This window comes from Arachis hypogaea, chromosome 10, assembly GCF_003086295.3.
Source record: "Arachis hypogaea cultivar Tifrunner chromosome 10, arahy.Tifrunner.gnm2.J5K5, whole genome shotgun sequence".
NCBI lineage: Eukaryota > Viridiplantae > Streptophyta > Magnoliopsida > Fabales > Fabaceae > Arachis > Arachis hypogaea.
The window spans coordinates 19,842,219-19,862,305 of NC_092045.1; the positions used below are offsets into that span (position 1 = coordinate 19,842,219).

Sequence of the window (20,087 nt, forward strand, 5' to 3'; positions counted from 1 at the left end):
CATAGATAGGGCTATGGTCACGGTTTTAAGGAGGAGTGACCATAGAGGCTATGGCCACGGTAAAAACCGTGACCATAGCCTTATCTATGGTCACGGTTTTAAGGAGGGGTGACCATAGAGGCTATGATCACGGTGAAAACCGTGACCATAGATAAGGCTATGGTCACAGTTTTTTACCGTGACCATATGGTTACGGTAAAAAAACGTGGCCTAAAGTGTCAGATTTTGAAAATTAAAACCGTGACCATAAAAACTGTGATCATAGGCCTTTTTTTTTGTCGTGATAGTGATTTGTGGTGTTTAAGGTTACGTTAGGTGTCAAAGTTGGATATATACATATTGCATTAAAGCCACGTTTCATGATTATAAGGGAATGGTTATATGTATTAAAGGGTTACAAGCCACGTTCCCCTTTAATGATGATAATGAATTATTATAAGTAAATAGATATATATATTATGTATATATGTAACAAATCTTTCTTTTTTTTTTCTTCCATGGCTTCGGCCACTAATAATAATAATAATAATAATAATAATAATAATAATAATAATAATAATAATAATAATAATAGTTTATCCTTTTTTAAGAATATCTCATATTAATAAAAATTATTTAAAAAATTTTAATAGATTTTAAACTTAAAATATTATAAAATTTATTTAATTATTTTTAGAAAAATAATTTTCTTTAAATATAATAATAAATTATGAATAACTAATTATTTAATTTTTTAAAAATTCGGGGTGTTATATTTGGCATCTCAAGTTGCAAACCATAAAACTCTCAAAAAATCGGACGATTCTCTTGGTTCATCGGTTAACCGTCGGTTCGATCGATTTTTTCACCGGTTCTTTGCCAGTCAGTTTTCGATGTTATCCAGACCGGATAGGTGACCGATTCTCGGTTATTCCGGTTGAACCAGCCGATCCGATTCGGTTTTCAGAACCATGGGTAAAACATTTTAAATATCACGTTAGGTAGCCAGTCATTAAAAAGTCTAACGAGACGGTCATCAATTTATCTCCTGAAGTCATTAACGATTTTGTAACAAAAATAGAATAAAAAACTAACATGAGTCACAACTGCTAAATTGGGAGACTAAATTAAGTCAAAATTTTGAGTATCAAATTGAAAAGAAAATTACATATGACTTTTTAAATACTAAATTATCTTTAACAAAAGTTTTTTCCTATCATCAGAGAAAATAAAATAATAAAAATAAAGGATATAAATTAGAAAAATACATAAAATGAGAATAATAATATCAAATTTAGAAATGACGTCACTTTTTTAATATTAAACCAATTTAAAGCTAATTACTGATCTGAAATGGGTTGGCAATTTCCTATTTAAAAGTCAAAAAAATAAATACATTTCCGTCTATTTTATTTGTCTAAATGATCACGATTTAATGCGTTGAATTGACTTATTTAATAATCGTAATTATTACCATGATAAAATTTAATTAAAAGTTAACATTTGAAATTGGTTTATCAAATATTAGATGTTTTATTAAATATTAAATAGTAAAAGTTGGATTTATGCTAGATCTTTAAATCCTTTTAAGTTTATTTGGTTGAAAAGTAAAGCAAATGAAAGGAAGATGTATTATACCTCAAAAGGAGAAAAAACGAAAAAAGGAGAGGGGTTATATCTCTTGAAAACATAGTCAAGATATTTTTGTGCACTAAATTATATATTTTAATTTTTTTAGGGTATTTTTTAATTTGGATAGTCAATAACTAATCTTTTTTTAAATTAGAGTTTTATTTAAGAGTTTGTTGGTGGTCACTAAATTACTACATATACACGATAGAATTTAAATTTTTAACATTTATTTAATCAAACTAGTAAACTAACTATTAGATTATGTCATGTGGGTTACTTTTCTTTCTCTTTATTATAAAAATTAATAACCAAAACTAAAATGCCTTTGTAACTACAATATAAATCAATACAATTGATCATTGGAAGGAAATATTTGGCATCTTCACCAAATTTATTATTGGTTATTGAACTTTTTGAGGAGTAAAATATCTAATCTACTATTAATTTTTTCCCTTCATTTGATAAAATATTATTAATTAATATTATTAAAATTTGGTGATCCTGATTTATCGAAATGATTTTCTTAAAAACAGATTTTGTATCTAGTATTTTAAGAACATATTTATTTAACTTTTACGAAAATTTCTAAATGTATTGATATATTAGTATTTTAGTAATTTTTAATATTGATCTTAATTATAAAAAAAATATATAATTAAGATCAACGATTAAATTATAAATATTTTTTATTTATTATTCTTTTTTAAAATTAAATAAAAAATTATTACTACTTTTTAAAATCTTAACGAAGTACCCGAAACAAAAAGACAAATTTGGCACCTGACCTCACTTTACAAAACCGATGACAAATCATCATGGGGAGTTGTGTCCTCACTATCTACTGTTTGCATATCATTCCATGTGACATAAAAACGTTAATCTGAAGTACAGGAGGAGATAAAACCTTTTACAGTTCTTTTATGAGTAAATTATGGTGTTGAAAAGAAGATAGTTTCAAAGATTGAAAAAGAAAGGAAAAAACTCAAAACATAGTTGATAAAATATCTAAGAGTTAATTAGTCCTAATTAGTAATTACCTCAATTTGCAAATTCTATTTACTATATCGGTATTTATGTGATTGTGTCCAATATTTTTTATTAAACAAATAAAAGAGAATTGATGGTTTGGTAATTTTGTCACATTTTATTTTTTATTTTTAGAGATTTTTTTACTGTTCTACTTTTCAAAATTCTTATAATTTGTGACTTTGTGCCAGAATTTACTTATTTACGAAATGTACTCGTTTTTTTTAGTATGAAAAAAGAGATATATGCAATATTCTTTTTAAAGATACAATATACAGGTAACATCTTACAATCTTAACATATAGTAATTACTTTTTTTAAAAGAATCACCTCTATTTTTTTTTTGGGTGACTAAAATCACCTCTATTTATGATTTCTAAGAAGAATAGAAGACTCTCCTAAATTAAAACAAAATATTTATTTATCTTCTATTTCTTAATACATTTTTTGTTTTTGTCTCACGACCATAGTATCTACTATTGAAAATCATAAATAATCTTTTGCTGGTTTATAAGCAATCCAATGGATGTGCCAGTAGATTTAGAATTTAAAACAAGGAAAATAAATTCCCAATACCTAATTTAAGGGAATAATATAGTCCCTCATCCATAACCACGTTATCTAATCTGCATCTTAATTTTAAATAAAGTTTATATAATACATTAGAAATCACAATACCAAACAAAAGAAAACGCTCAACAGAAGTTAGCTGAAATGATTGGAGCGCTGTGTGAATTTTATTGACATCGTCAATTGACCAAACTGAGAAGTGTCTTGAAAATGAACTCCATTGTTTACTAACTCATCTTGCGGTGATCTAGACTTCCACAACTAACCATTTGTCAATCAAACAATCAATTAAAACAAAAACAAATAACATAATCTTCAAGAAAATTGCTTCATAGTGGGGAAAAAGAAAATCAATGTGCGAAATTATAGGTGACAAAAGTAATTTTAGTCTTAAACAGTCTCCTAATTTGTTAGTTGTTATAATCCATATTTAACAAACTGATCATATTGCATAGAATTTCCGATCTGTAAAAATCAATTCATCAATCACTCATATTCATATTTTAAACTTATTTTTAATGTATATCATAAATTGATAAGTCATATATTAAATTAGTCTGTAAAAATTTTTTTATCAATAACTCATATATTCATATTTTAAACTTATTTTTAATGTATATCATAAATTGATAAGTAATACATTAAGTTAGTCTGTAAAAAATTTTTAGTGAAACATTTTAGTTCTTAACAAATTTTAATTATTAAATCAGTGTCAAACTTTTATTTTATTAAACAAATTAATTTTCATATCAAATTATCGAGTATATAGATATGCTAATTAAAGAATGTTAAAATTTTTTAAGAAGCATTATACTTTTATTAAATAATGACATAAATTAATTTGTTTAATTTTTTTAATCAAAATTTGATGTGAGATTGTTATAACAAAATAAGCGAGTATAAATTGCGAGTATAAATTGATTTAGTGATTAAAATTATCGAAGATTAAACTGTCTTGTTAAAATCTTTAGAAATTAATGTAAATATTTGTCTAAATTGGTAATTGTGGGAAGGGGTAATTTACTTGGTGGGTCGCGGGAGCACGAAGTAACATGCAGGGCACCTAATCAAGCCGTTGATGTTGCAAGAGTTGCAGTTTCTAAGCCCACTCTCCATTGAATAAACCTTGTGGCTCCCAAAACACTCGTCGCAAACCACGAATCTCATCCCTCCACAGAATTCGCACGCGTACGGCTGCGACCTCGGCAGCCGTTCGATCATTCGCTGAAGTTCTCCGCTCTCGTATAACCGCCGCACGTCCTCGGCGCCGCCAACGTACACGCCGCCGACGAACACGCACGGAAGGAGCATGGTGCTCCGGCGGCCGCCGCCGAGGAGCGCATGGAGCTCGTCGCGGAATCTATCGTCGATTGAGACGTCGCGCTCGTCGACTGCGACGCGGAAACCGCGGAGGATGGAGCGGACGGCGCGGCAGTCATCGAAGGTGCGGCGGACGATGCGGAGGCTAGTGTAGTAAACGACCACGGAGCCGGCGTCGGAGTCCGGCGGGAGTGGCGGAGAGGTGCGGCGGACGGTGGTGGCGGTGGAGCGTGAGGAGAAGGAGCGGAGGAGGGAGGTGGTTATGCGGAGGCGGCGGAAGATTGATTTGGGTGACTTGGGAGAATCAGGTTCGGGTATGGGTTCGGATTGGAGAAGGGTTTCAATGTCTTTGAGGGAAGAGCAAGAAAAACCTGAGGACTTGGATCGGATCAGATCTGCGGGTCGGGTTTTACGGTGTGATTTCAGCCATGTGGTTGGCCATATGGTCATGGTGCTTTCAGGTTTGTTAGTGATAGTGACTGGAGAGAGAGAGAGAGATCCGTACGGAGTGGATACTGTAGAGTGTGATTAGTGATGTAATGAAAAGACAGAGGGGATTAAAAAGAAGTGTATGGGAGGTAATATTTGGAATAATTATGTCATTAAAGGAAGGATGACATTTCGTCGTTATTAAAATATCACTACAATATGAAGTTATTTTATTTTATTCTTCATTTTTGCTTGCTTTGCTTGTTCACGTTTTGCAGTAGAGATTGCTGCATTTTTTGTGCGATTTTGGGAATTTTATCTGATTTTTTTTTGTAAGGTTGTGAAACTTAAATTGGACATAAAACTGTTTAAGCTATGGATTTGAAAGTTTAGTCATTCAATCAAAATTCAATAAAAATAATTATAAAAAATAATAAATATACGCATAAAGTGAAAAAATATAAATATAAAAAATTATTTTAATGTGAAGTTGATAATTAAAAATAGTTAAATAATTAAATAATTTTTATTTATCAATTTTACATAAAAATAACTGGTAATAAATTTTTGTTTAAATATAAATAATTAAAATATGTTTTCATGATTTACCAAAAATATTATATTTTATTATATTAAAATAGATTCAATGGTTGCACGATAAATGTTTGTTGCTTACATAATTAATATTTTTTTTGTGACTGCTTATATAATTAATATGATATTTTATTAATATGGTTGATACAAAAAAAACTAAGAATTTAATAAGATACATAAGTCCATATTTAGTTCTCCCATCTAGAAATAATATTAAGTGAAAAAAGATTGAGATAAGAAAAATTTTAACTTTTATTTAGTTTGTTTAACATATAATCTTTTGACATTTATCAACAATGAGAAATATATACTTGATTACATATTTTTATTGATGAGAATTGTAAGCTACATAGTAAAATTCTTAATTTTTGTTATATATATATATATTTTTTAAAATAGATTTGAGGTGTCTTATAAAATTTTTGTACTTTTATATGAGTAAAAAATTGATAAAAAAATATTTTTTGTTACTTTAAACACGTGTATCATCTAATGACACTTGTTTTGATCATTTGAAAAATATTTTGGATGTGCATGATTTATTTATTATATGTCACGATAACTTTTTTTATGTACGTTATTTTGTTCATATTTTAATCTTATTGTTTAAGATAGAATCAAAGTAACCCATAATGCAGTGGATAAGATTATTTGGAGAGCATTAAGCATGTGAAAAAAGCTAATAGTAGAACAATTAAATTTAAAGAATGTTATATCCGATATCGAGAAGCTTAAATATACAATTAAGTAAGACTTGTCTGATCTTTTAAATTTTTGAAATGTTCTAATTTTTAGTTGCGAATAAATTTTGAATTTTTTTCGGATATTTATTCTAATTGACTATTTCATCGAAAACTTACAGCAGCTTGCTAAACAAAAGCTAAAAGAAAAAAGAGTAAGGGTATTACTGGCATAATATCTACAATTGGATTCAAAAAAGCATAGGCTTCGGATAATTTTGTCAACAGAAAACTACTTGAATAAAGAGCGGAGTTAATATGAATACAGACCACGCCCCAATCTACCCCCTGGAGGAATGTGTGCTTCTAAGATCTCTTTTATACTGTGGCCAATCCCGAAGTTGGTTCTATACATGTGACCAGCTATCAGGAAAAGAATCGCAATAGCTAAATGATGGTGCACAATATCAGTCAGCCATAAGCCCATGAGTGATTCGGCGGATTTGGATTCCTATATATCCACTCATGCGGTACTTCACTGTGTGATATATATAAGATCCATCTGTATAGATATCATCATCTACATCCAGAAAGTCGTATGCTTTGGAAGAAACTTGTACAGTTTGGGAAGCGGTTTTGATTGATCAAAAAGAAGAATCCACTTCAACCGACGAAACTTTCGTTATTGGGTTAGCCATACACTTCACATGTTTCTAGCGATTCACATGGCATTATCAAATGATACAAGTCTTGGATAAGAATCTACAACGCACTAGAACGACATTGTGTCTATATACTTGTTACAAATTTTTTGTTTCCTCAATTTTAAATAGGGGTGGCAGTGCAAAATCCGCTCCGCCGTCCTGACATGCATATACTATCCGCTCTTATTATTATCCGCGGATAGTAAATAGCAGAATCCGAACTCGTCCCTGCGGGTATTCCTCCCACCCCGACTCATCCCTATAAAAATTAAATATTTTAATTTTTATCTATTTATATATAAATTAAGACAAAAATTTAAAATTTATAGATAAATTAAAATACAAACATAAAATTTATACAATGTCATTAGCTAAAATAACTTGAAATTAAAAAAAATATTGTTAGATCACTACAAATTTAACACCATAATAAAGAAATTACAATATTAGATATAAAATGATATTCAACCCTTATTCTTGATCACTTTTAACATCTTCATCATCATTAAAAGATTGCAAATCAAGATTTAAACCTGAAAATTAAAAGAGATAACAATTAACAAATTAATTGGTACTATGAAAAAAATTAACATAAATGAAGATTAATTAATATATCACCTTTACTTTCCAAAGGTGTCCACAACCAACTTTGACCACACATCAAAGCTTCAATTATGTCTTGTTTGAGCTTTGCACGATGAGGAGAAATCACATGACCACTTGTACTAAAAGCAGATTCAGAGGCAACAGTGGATACCGGAATAGCATATATATCCTTAGCTATTTTTGCAAGAACTTTAAATTTCATCTGATTGTTCTTCCACCATTTCAAAACATTAAAGTTAGGATCATTTGGAGGATGAATTTCCTCCTCAAGATAATGATCAAACTCAACATTCACATATGAACTCCTTGTCATTTTTCTTCTTTTAAGATACACCATGTAATCATCACCCCCAAATAAACTTGCATTTCCACTTTCATTAAGTTCTTTTGTATCAACACCAACACCGACATGTGACACATCAGAACTCATTTTTTGAGTGTATTCATTAATCAACTCATTACACAACTGATGAATTCTATCAACTTGCTTGGAGCATTCTGTTAGATCTGGATACATTTTTTCAAATTGAAACTCAACCCCAACCATCTTGTACCTAGGGTCTAAAACAGCAGCAACACCCATAATGCCATGAATTTCATCCCAATACTTTTCAAATTTCTTCTTCATGTTAGATGTCATATTAGCAATTAACAAATTAGCAGAAATTTTTCATTCATCCAATGACACTTTTATTTTACAAACCAAGGTAAAATAAAAATTAGCAGTCAGAAATTTAGACCCAAAAAATAGTTGAGTAACATCATAAAATAATTTCAATCTGTCACATATTTTCTTCGCAAGTTCCCACTCCTCATTACTTGGCACAGTTTTATATTAGGGTTCCTTCTGTCTTAACCTAGGAAAGACAGCTTTATACAACAAAGCAGTTTCTAACATCAAATAAGTTGAGTTCCAACGCACTATAAGTCAAATGATATATATAGTCTCTCCATCCTTACCTAGAGATCTCGCGTTCGAATCTCACTCCTAATTTAAAAAAAAAAACAATTTGTTATTATATTAATATATATATATATATATATATATATATATATATTATCCATAAATAAATTAAAAAATAATATTTTTTTAACAATCTCTCACTTGGACTATACATATATGTTTTTCTGAGATAATCACATATTATAAAATTTATATGTGCATCTGAACACTATTTTTTTTATTACTTTAATAATCTAGTACGTCTTATATATCAATTATGGAATTACCGCAGCTCTTATCACATTAGTGTCGCGATAAAACCACGATGATCACTATACTAATATACTTAATAACATAGATCAAATTTGGATGAAAAAATTTAGAAATTACATGTAAAATGATCTCATGCATGTCTATTTTCAACATGTTTACTTTAATCAATTTTATGAGATCATGAGTCAAAATGAAAACAAAATTGAATACTTTATTTCTGTAGAAATATCTATATTCATAAATTTCTCTAAATGTGAGCATTCAAATGTACACTTCTACTGAAATAATATATCATAAAATGATATAACACCCATATAAATAGTATCCGAGTTAATACTCAAAATGGCCCCTGAAATTTGACCTCGACTCAATTTAGCCATCGAATTTTTAATTGGCTTTAATTGTACCATAAAATTTTGACCCGTGACTCAATTTGGCCCTTCAGTCATTTTTCATTACCGAAAATCTGACCTGGAAATTTTAATTGACACCTGACACTGTAATGGTTAGATGACGTGACCAAATTCTTTAAGACATCAATTTAACCCCTCACAATTTGAACATAAAATCTAGCCGTCCCAAGTCCCCAAAATCGTAGTAGTTTTTTCAAGAGTTGGAAATGATGTTGGGGAGTAGCAGCCAAGACTCAGGTAGTTCTAGTAGAGCTTGTTCGCATGGTGGCTGAATAAAGAACGCACACCATGACAGAGGTGGGAAGGTTCCGCATTGGTGCGGTTGTCGGTTGCAACCTGTTTTTCAATGGTCTGAGACGGATTCAAATCTAGAGAGACCATTTTATGGATGCCCTAACTATAATGTGAGTTGGTTGAATTGTTGTAACTTAATTCTGTGTCTTATTTCTGAAATTCTTCTTGATTTTGTAGTTATTCTTCTTTTTGATTATTTTTGGATTTTGGTATTGTAGAGTACCAATAAGGGATTATGCGACTTTTTTAAATGGGAAGATGTTGAAGAGGAAGAAGGCATAATTGAGAGAAATAAAACTCCAATTAATGAATATCATTGAAAAATATCTCTGGGATGAAAAATTAGTACAGTTGAAGCTGAAATTAGAATCTTAAGGATGTGAAATATTATGTTGTCTGTGTTTGTCTTTTTTTTGGATTTGTGATTGTAGCATATGGATTAAGTAGGATAAAATATATGTAAATGTGATATCAATTATGTGAATGAAATATTGTTACGTATTTGATTTTTTTTATAGAGCTGGAAGTTGATGACAAAATAGAAATGGGATTTTATGTTCTCTTGGGTAATGATATATCCTGTGAAAGTTGTTTAAAATTGAGATTATATGAAAGATGTATAAAATTTTACAAAATAAGTTATAAAAAAACAAAAGATAGTAATTCATTTAGTAATTCATAGTGATTAATCATTGTCATCAGTGATAAGCAATCTTAGCAATAGCAGTATCTGTAACATACCACAATATCACACATAACATAGTTTCAAAATATCCTTGTCAAAACAGAATACCCTACATAACAGAGTCTCAAAATATCAAAAGAGCATAGTTTAAAATGGCTCTCTACAAAATATGTCCTACACAATTTCTTCTAGTCAACATTGTAAATCATATTCTATTTTGTTGTTGGTGGTGTGGAGCGGGTGGGGACGAATTTCATAAACTCTGCCAAGCATGTAGCTGTCTCGGAACTTGCTCATTACATTGAGTCCACCTTGGAAGTTGTTTTTCTCTTAGATTGTAGCTTTTCAGGCCTTGTCACCTGTTGTGGAGGTGGAGATGGTCTAATGGAGGGACCTAGTAAAATTTTTAATGTAATTGAAAATCAACATAACCCAATAAAGAAAAATCAATATATAATCAAATAGTATCAACCAATTGGATCTAACTAACATTTAATCGTGCATTATAAACCAACATAAACCAATCAACAGTTAATCAAATATTAGAAACCAATCATTTCCTGTTCTTGATTTTCTAGCTGTGAGTAAGTTGGTTAGGTGAGTTCAATCTCTAAATCTAATGCATCATCAACAACTTGAAGTGGTGCTAATAGAGCATTTGCAGTAATCTCACCAGCTTGTGTGTCAGTAGTAGCAACATTTGCTAGGTCTGTAGTCTTTTCAGCCTTAGAACTTTTTGATATTACAACAATAGCTACTGCTGCAGTAGCAAGGGCATTAGCAAGGTCATTAGCCTTCTTGTGAGTACAACTCTTCTTTGTGTGCCCTCTCGTACCACAGTAAATATATGTGAATTTCTTGTATTGCCTCTTTAACTTAATTGAAGTTTTTGACTTCTTAACACCATAGGGCTCTTCATCGGCATCCTTCCTTCTTTTTTTTTTGGTTATTGGCCTGGCTTTTTCCTCATTTTGGGTGCATGAGGCCTGTTGTGTTGACTTCTCTCCCAATGATCCTGCTCTGGTATTGGATTGAGAGAGTGCCTGTAGGTATTTCAAGATTTTGATTAATTATGGAGATAGTTACACATGCATGGACACACGACATGCTTACAAAGACAAATATTATGAAACAGTACTCAAAAATCTATCTAATCAAATGGTATAAATAACTAGATACCAATTACTAGTTAAACAAATAACAAGACTTAATTAAATACAAATCAGTCACTATCTATTTCAAAATCTGTTTAATTAAATGATATAAAAAATAGGAACCACTAGTTAATAACAACTTTATTATCTATTATTTGCCAAAACCTGCAAGTGAAAATGCTCTTTCCTAAGTCAACGACCATATTGGTAGGCCAATCCTGAATCTTTGATACTCTTCATCTCCACTCCAAACTGGTGTCTATTTTTGAGATTTTTTTCGGATTTTCTGCAATCTACTGTGTTGTATTGGTGAGAGTTTACTAACTTGGAGGGATAACTTGACCTTGTTTTTTACAATCGACCGCATCATAAATATCTAAACCTCCTCTAACAGGGTGATTATTGGCCTAGCTCTGTATTCCTTGATCCTTGAGTTAAAAACTTCATAAGCACTGTTACAAATGTTGTCAATTTTTTTAACATGTCGGAAATATGCCCTTGTTCATGCTTCTCTAGGCCACTTATCCAACTATGCCCAAGCTTGCTCGTTAAATCTTGTTAACCTATCCTTCATCCGATCAAAATTATAGCGAGTTGTTTTCCTAGCACACTCCTATAATAGTCCTCTATACTCCTACTCTTTTCACTGTTTGTCAAAATTCTTCTATAAATGTCAGACACAGAATCTATGGTGTACATTGGACATGAGCTCCTTTACTGCTGAAGCCAAACCCTAAACTAGTAGCACATGCAAATTCTATTATCGTGCTTCAAACACACTCCCCAAGTATATTAAATGACCTCAATCAGACCCTACAATTAACTTAATTGAACTCAAATCGACCACCCAAATATTTTAACTATACTAATAACAGTCCTTGCAACAAACATCAATAAAATATATAAATACATTTATTCATTTATCTTTTACATGTCTGACATAAAAGCTCATTTGTTAGCCATGTAGTCACCCAAGTTATCAAGCAGCAGGTAAAAAAATCACTTCCAGTTGTCTTTAGTCTTGACATCAACAATTGCCCACGCAATTGGATTTATATGGTTGTTACCATCTTAAACCACTGCTGGAGGTATTTGTCCCCCAAATCGATCTTCAAGAAGGCTCCATCGAGTCTGATCAATGAGCGGCAGCCAGTCTTGAAACCCTTCTTACATCCATCCAGGCATACATACATTTTTTCAAAGATAGGATCCTCCCCTTGAAGATATGTACCAATCTTTACTGTTGAATCTGGGTTATTCTTAAGTAAAGTCTCTGCATAGTCTCTAACCAAACCATACTGAGCAGCTGCATCACTATAAATAATATTTCTTGCGTCTATTAGCCTCGCTGTGCTTTAAGCTCGGATACCTCCTCAATTTCTTAACCAACTTGCCAGTAAGCCATCTCCTGTTGGAAGCTCTGTTTTTGCTTATCCTAGATCATATGTGTTTATTATTAAAGGCCAGTATGTCTCCTTAGAATATCTGGATGCATAAGTAACCCATGGACATCTAACCATATCCTCATCTTCTTTAGTTGTCCACTAGCATATAGCTCTGACTCTGTAGCTCTTATTCCTTCTAAATTTAATCTCCATACCCTTCTGAATAATGAAATCCCTCCCAAAATCCATAAATTCATTCTTGTTATTGAATTTCATTGCAACTTGAAGCTTTAGTTCACTAAATCAGCCACCCTCAGAAAAGATTGAAAATACATCATCAGCATCATCATCACTCCACTTCTCATCTGAGTTTGGGGAGAATTTTCAATTCTTCAGACTTCCAAGAGTTGTTTCCATCAGAATCATCGTGAATTAGATCATATGCATCATAAGATTCTTGGTTGTTTTCTTTGTTGCCCAACATTTGTAGCTAGTCTACTTCTTCATCTGAATTCTCTACAATAAGACCGTCATTTTTCTCCACTATTTTCTCTTTGTCCTTTTTTAAGGAAGCACCTGGAGTATGCTTCAACTTCAATTCCCTCAATATTGACCCAGATAGGCAACCTTCAATATCTGATTCAATAGAACTGTCTTATGATCCAGGCTTATATAGGCTATCTTCTGCAGATTCGTAGGAGTCATGTGAGTAAATGTCACTACCAATGCTATCATCTAGATTAATATCCTATATTTGTTCCACCACTTTTCTTTTTAGTCTAGCAGAGGACTTGGTTGTAGTAGGAGTTAATTTGGATGAAGTAGCTTTAGATTTGGGTGCTGACTTAGGTGTTGGATTGGGCTTCTTGGGTCCTAATTTGAGTGTGGGCTTAGGTGCTAGTTTGGATGTGGATTTGGACTTAAGTGCTGGTTTGGATGTGGACTTAGGACTTAGGTGTCTTCTTAGGTATTGGTTTGGGTTTAGGTGTGGGCTTAGATGCTAGTTTTGGTTGGGCTATCTTCTTCAATGGGGGTTAGAAGTAGATTAAGGTGAGGGATTGGATGCTGTGTTGGAAGGGACCTCAGCTCTGGAGTTGATAGGTGATTTGCTATAGGTTACAGTAAATTCAGGTGGTTCAGGATTGGTTTCTTCAGAAGGAATGATTGGTATATCATTCTTTGGACTAGGTATGGTCCTTTTGACATCCTTGTCTACACCAGTGACATTAGGCATTAACTCTATCAATTCAGGTGTTTCATCTACTATGGATTGGAAAATTCCATGCTCATATTATATGTGCATTCTTCTCTTATTATTCTTTGCATAGAAATACATCTCTAGCAACTCCTTGTCATGACTTAATACTCGCAGTTCACTTTTTATAGGTCTATTAAGAACAAGTCACCAACACTCAACCATGTTATTATAACCTAGGGCCTTATAATAATCTCTCAGTGAAAATGCATCTAGTAAATTATCATCCAGCCCAGTCAACTCATCAGTGTGATTATTATCATAAATCAAACTACCATTTGGTTTGGTGACAAAACAACCTTCATGATGATACATAATCATTATACCATCATCTATCTACAAATAAGATTCAAAAAGACATAATAGTTAAAAACAACACTAAGTTCAATATATTGAAAATAGTAATTCAGATTATAGACAATTTAATTGAGGTCTAGTTCCAATATAGTGAATAAGTTAATCAATCAAAAGTGTTCTGGCAACCATTACAAAAAAGAGGTGTTAAAACTTGAATTTTAGAGTAGAATATTTTGTTAAAGGTGTCTAGTTTAAATCCAATCTCTCTCATTCAATTCTTTCTAATATTAACATAAATAAATTCTACCAAGACCAAGTTTCTATAATAATAAGAACTTTCACTACTAATTTCAACAAGTTTCTTTGATGTACAGTAATTGTATTCCTTTTACATTGCTCTAATAATTTAAAATGACAAATTTATATGAGAATCATAGTTGCTACAATAATACAATTGTCTAAATATATGTAAGAGTAAAGTATCGTTTTTGTCCCCAACGTTTGGGATAAGTTCCAAAGTTATCCCCAACATTTTAATCGTCCTATTTAAGTCCCTAACGTTTCAAAACTGACTCAATGTTGTCCTGCCGTTAGGAATCCGTTAACAGAATTGACGGCGGGACAAATTGAGACAATTTTGAAACGTTAGGGACTTAAATATGATGAAAACTTTGGGGAAAAAAATGATACGTAGAAATAAATTTTAATTTTATCCTTCAATAATATCAATTTTTTACTATACATAGCATTCAATTATTTTTAATCATATATAAGTAAATTACACTTAATCATATTACTTTCATTTTAAATAAATTAATTTTTTTATAATTTTACTCTTAAAAATTTTTAGCTATCATAAAATGTTTGTAGAATGACTAGTATATAAACTTACAGAAAAAAATAATATATATATAATAAAATATAAATTATACCTTTTGTCTCTAATGTATCAAAATTCTTTAAAATTATAAAAAATAAATTTATTTAAAATGAAAGTAATGTGATTAAGTGTAATTTATTTAGATATAATTAAAAAATAATTGAATACTATGTACAGTAAAAAATTAATATTATTGAAAGATAAAATTAAATTAAAATTTATTTTTATGTATCATTTTTATCCCTAACGTTTTTGTCCTATTTAAATCCCTAACATTTCAAGATCGTCTTAATTTTGTCCCGCCGTCAATTCTATTAACGGATCCTAAGGGCAGGACAACATTGAGTCAATTTTAAAATGTTAGGGACTTAAATAGGATGATTAAAATGCTAGAGACAACTTTGGGACTTATCCCAAATATTGGGGATAAAAACGATACTTTACTCTATATGTAATTATATTCCTTTTATGATTTACAGTAATTGTATTAGAAAACCATGAAGGAATAAGATTGTCATTTTAAATTGATTAATGAGTAATACAATTGCTCTATAAATAGTTGTTCCAATAATAAATATATGTAATTTCAACCAAAAAATAATAGACAAAGACATAAAATGGGATATAAAGGAATAAGACTGTCATTTTAAAATGGAATATGAAGAATCAATCACAGTTCAAACGGACAAAGAATTAAAAGATTCAATTAATCACAGTCACATACATACAAAAAAATTAAACCCTAACATACAAGAATCCTACCATCACCAACAACCATAATCAACCAAAGTCCCTCAAAGATTCATTGATGAAGTAGAGCAAAAAAAAAATGAAAAATAAACCTTAACCAACATTTTGTAAGAAACAGAGTATTGTATGTTGAGAGCAACAATTTTGTTACTAACTTATTTTTGAAGAAATGGTGATTCTCAGGTACTTCGTCCTCACTATCGGGGCGAAACAAGTGAGAAAAATTTCAAACTTCAGTTACAGCGATAACAACAGTTCTTCATTGACTGGACATATACGAGAGGAGAAGGAGGAAGAAGAAGGGTCAATTGGGGTTTTACTTTTGAAGTGGTTAATGTTTGGATTTTTGATTAACCCTCTTTTCATGTCACACGACGTTGTTTCTCAATATTTTAAGCGCCAAAAGTTAAATGACATCGTCTAGACAGTGCGAGGTGTTAATTAAAATTGTCAGGTCAGCTTTTCAGTGGCTGAAAATGACGGAAGGGCTAAATTGAGACACGAGTCATATGGTACAATTAGAGTTAATTGAAAGTTTGAGGTATAAATTGAGTCGGGTCAAATTTCAGGGGTTATTTTGAGTATTAACTCATAGTATCCCCATGAAAGACCTTAAATATTTGTTTCATACTAACCAAATATGCATGCATTTGTAGAGTTTATACTAACTTTCTCACAAAATATTTAAACACTCTTAACCCTCTTATTTAATAACAATTTAAAATAGTATACTACTAACACATTACAAAATCACTCAAGTGTTCTTTTAAATATATATATTCATAATTTGTGACAAGTGTTTATAGTTACCTAATTGAATGTTTTTAAAAAGTATTTTATATTCAAGTGTTTTAATAGAAAAAGTAACAAATGTCTTAATACTTTTTTAAAGAATTCTTTCAATAAGCATATGAATTTATCTTAATATTTAACAAGATTAAAATTAGAATACCAAATAATCTCTAATTTTATTTTTTGACTTCATTTTATATATGTGAACATATAATATTTTATTATAACAAAACTTTTTTTCACTATACTATTTAATAATCTATTCTTAATTTATTCAAATTTTTCCAAGAATACTAACAACGTACAGAATAATTATAAGTGTTCAATCTCGATATCTATTAGAGTACTGCTGATGCATAAAAAAAACATATGCACTTTTAAATTTTATAATTTTTTTGTGATACCTAATGAGACTATACTTACTCTCTTAAAATTTAGTATATAACATTATTTATAATTCTGCATACTATTGAAATACAAAAATAGTAAAAATACACTCATTCACAGTAAATTAATATAAAATAATAATTTGATGAAATATAAAATACTAGTAATAGAAAATTTGCTTAAGTTTATAGATCGAATTCTTTAACTTGCAGTCCATATATTTATTTGTATCTTGCAATACAAAAAAATTTGTGCATAACAATCGTCTTATCATTACTATTGAGAATTATATCTATTTAGAATTACTCAGGATCAAAATATATCATCAATGTTATTATGGTACTAAATAAGTCTTTCCATAAAACTAAAATAAAATTCTTTTTATATCTAATGTCTTATTTTTTAGAGCGACCTTTTACAACAAAATTTATATCTACATATTGAGATGAGAATGACTTAATACTTTCAGGTTATTAATGAGATGAGTCTCAAATGTTGTCATTTATGAACTTAAATATTTTGCTCATGGTACTAATACATAATATCCCATATAAAATAAGATAATTTTTTTTATAGTATATATATTTTCTATCAATTGTCCAAATACTAACCTTCTTTTGAGTCAATTAGTAATTGCATAATTAAATAAAAAATATACAAGAGGTTCAACATTTATTATTGGCCAAACAATAAACTTCCTTTGAGTCCGCATAAATAATAAGCCTTGATTTATTTTTAACTAGTTACCCAAACATATATTTATCATAAACACACACATATATATAACTCTGCAAATATAAACCTTTTTTAGACCGACCAATATTCGTATAAATTACACATCACAATATTTTTAATATTCCAAAGTAAATCAATTTTCACAAAAAATATTATTTTAATAGCATAATATTCAACTAATTTATTCTGAAACTAAATTTTATAAAATAAATGGATATAATAATTTAAATTATTGCTTGTTTCCTTATGTAAATTTCAAAATACTTACATAAAACAATAAGTCAAAAAATATATATAAGAACCACATATGTGAGTATTTATTAATTAATTGTTACTTTATTTGTTTAACACAAAATTAAGTCAGTAACAAAAAAAATCAAATAAAAAATACACAATAACTTTTAAAAATTAGTCATGAATTATATTTAAAATTCTTCCACACAAATTAAAACCAAAGGTGAGAAAATAATAAACAAACAAAAAAATTCTCAATACCCAAATAATACTCACAAACAAATTAAAACAATTAAATATCTTTTATATACTTGTAGGTGTATGTGATACTGTACTTGGGACAAAAACTTTATTCTCTTTTTATTTTGTTCATAAATCATAACCTTGACTCTTCCAATAACAACCAAATTGAAAATCGTTCTATATAAATTTCATGAACAAATAAATCTTATATATTTACACACACCATTGCATATTCTTTCAACGCATGTGTTCCAAAGAAAGAAAAAGTTTTTTTTTATGTATATTTAATATATGTCTTTTAAATAAAAAAATTTTAACCCAAAATTGAATTACTCAAGAGCTTTGGAACATATTCGGTTCGCATAATTGAAAAACATCATGCCAACATAATAAAACTGTGAATGATGCACATATACAAATACATTACTTCTGTCATATACCCTCTTGAATTTATTCATTTAATCAAAATAACAAATAAACCAAGAGAAAATAATGATTAAATTAAAATCCAAATGTGAATATAAATAAAAAATATATGATGTTTTTAATCACAAAAAAATGATTCAATCACCAATACAAATTAAATAATAAAATTGATTCTTTTAATAACTCAATCATGAATGACTCTAATACCACTTGTTAAAAATTTTTAGTTTCTTTAATTCCAAGATCATCAATCTTAAATCATTAAGAAAGAGAGCTCAGAGTGCGAAAGTATACCTGAATTTGCAAGTATAACTGAGAGAGTTTGGTTTTTTAATCTTTCTCAACCAAAGTCTATTGTATTTCTGACAGTGTTGAATCACAACTCTTTTGATAGAAAAAATGTTTCTGAGATGACTTTGATGTGTTAGAGAGCAAAACTCTAAAGTTACTATTTATATTTGAGTATGACACCCATTAAACCTTAAAATCCAAATAAAATAGTATCTCTAATTTTATTCTCATTTAATTCTAAATTAAAAATAATAATAACTTCATTAATCACAATAATTGAGATCACCGTTATATAAGGTGAAATAGTTAATTTATGATTATAATTAATATATGTATTGTAACACCCTAATATTTAAATCCTTATATTCGAGTCATAAGTCAATGATATTACGGTGGTACGACTCTCAGGTGGATCTTTAATATATAAATATAAGTAAATTTGAAAGAAGTATTAATCGAGAAGCCTGAAAAAGAGTAAAAATAAAATCGCGAAGTTGTATCACTCATGAATCGACAACTAAAAGATAAAACGTGAAGTTGAAAGCGATACACAGATAAAGGCATAAAGGAGCTTAAGAGGAGGATAGAATATAAATATATAACATAAGTAAATAGCCACTAGTCACGACCCGGGAAGTTTAGGCCGGTTAGGGTATAGTATAACAGTAGTTGACAATAGTATCTCCTAATCTCTCCCAAAAGAAACACAAGAGCCTCTATAGGCAAGTTCAAAAGAGTTCAATACATAATATAAGCTTTTCAAAATAAAGGTGGAGAGATTCTAATCACAAAATAAAGTAGAGAATATAAAGATCTTCGCCATCTCTCAGATGAACCACAACTCACTTCTAAGCACCTGGACTTGTATCTGAAAAACAAGAGATATATACGGAATGAGAACCCCCGACCCATGGGTTCCCAGTACGGTAAAAGTGCTAAATAAATACAATGCACTGTAATAAAAGCTCACTAAGCATCCTAAACTTCCTTTCACCAAATATTCACCCTATGTTCTTGCTAATCCATAAACTGGCAACTGTCATAAGGAAATGCTAAATCTAATTCATCTTTCTCATGCTTCCCAACTTTCTAACTCTCCAACGAATCAAA

At 29.9% G+C, this 20,087-nt stretch overlaps 2 protein-coding genes across 3 annotated transcripts; both read right to left on the minus strand.

Annotated features, from left to right (window-relative positions):
• Positions 1 to 3,036: 3,036 nt before the first annotated feature.
• Positions 3,037 to 5,206, minus strand: LOC112715337 (uncharacterized protein At5g39865). Of its 2 annotated transcripts, none has more exons than XM_025767095.3 (2): positions 4,232 to 5,206; positions 3,037 to 3,454 (listed from the first exon to the last, which is right to left on the minus strand). In XM_025767095.3, the coding sequence occupies exons 1-2, from the start codon at positions 4,975 to 4,977 to the stop codon at positions 3,343 to 3,345; spliced, it is 858 nt and encodes a 285-aa protein (XP_025622880.1). In that variant the 5' UTR covers positions 4,978 to 5,206; the 3' UTR covers positions 3,037 to 3,342. The 2 variants fall into 2 exon arrangements, with proteins under 2 accessions (XP_025622880.1, XP_025622881.1); XM_025767096.3 differs by having other exon boundaries at positions 3,037 to 3,468.
• A 1,491-nt stretch (positions 5,207 to 6,697) lies between these two features.
• LOC140175601 (zinc finger BED domain-containing protein RICESLEEPER 3-like) lies at positions 6,698 to 8,180 on the minus strand. Its single transcript, XM_072204121.1, has 2 exons — positions 7,553 to 8,180; positions 6,698 to 6,810 (listed from the first exon to the last, which is right to left on the minus strand). Exons 1-2 carry the CDS (start codon positions 8,178 to 8,180, stop codon positions 6,698 to 6,700), a joined length of 741 nt encoding a protein of 246 aa, XP_072060222.1.
• Between the last annotated feature and the right edge of the window lie 11,907 nt (positions 8,181 to 20,087).

Excerpts from the sequence above, each read along its gene's own strand:
- LOC112715337 (XM_025767095.3), bottom strand. The coding sequence starts at position 4,977 with ATGACCATATGGCCAACCACATGGCTGAAATCACACCGTAAAACCCGA. Across the intron at positions 3,455-4,231 it reads GTGCTCCCGCGACCCACCAA|ATCACCGCAAGATGAGTTAG; the intron begins GTAAATTACCCC and ends GTGGAAGTCTAG.
- LOC140175601 (XM_072204121.1), bottom strand. The coding sequence starts at position 8,180 with ATGACATCTAACATGAAGAAGAAATTTGAAAAGTATTGGGATGAAATT. Across the intron at positions 6,811-7,552 it reads GACACCTTTGGAAAGTAAAG|ATGATGATATCTATACAGAT; the intron begins GTGATATATTAA and ends TTCTGGATGTAG.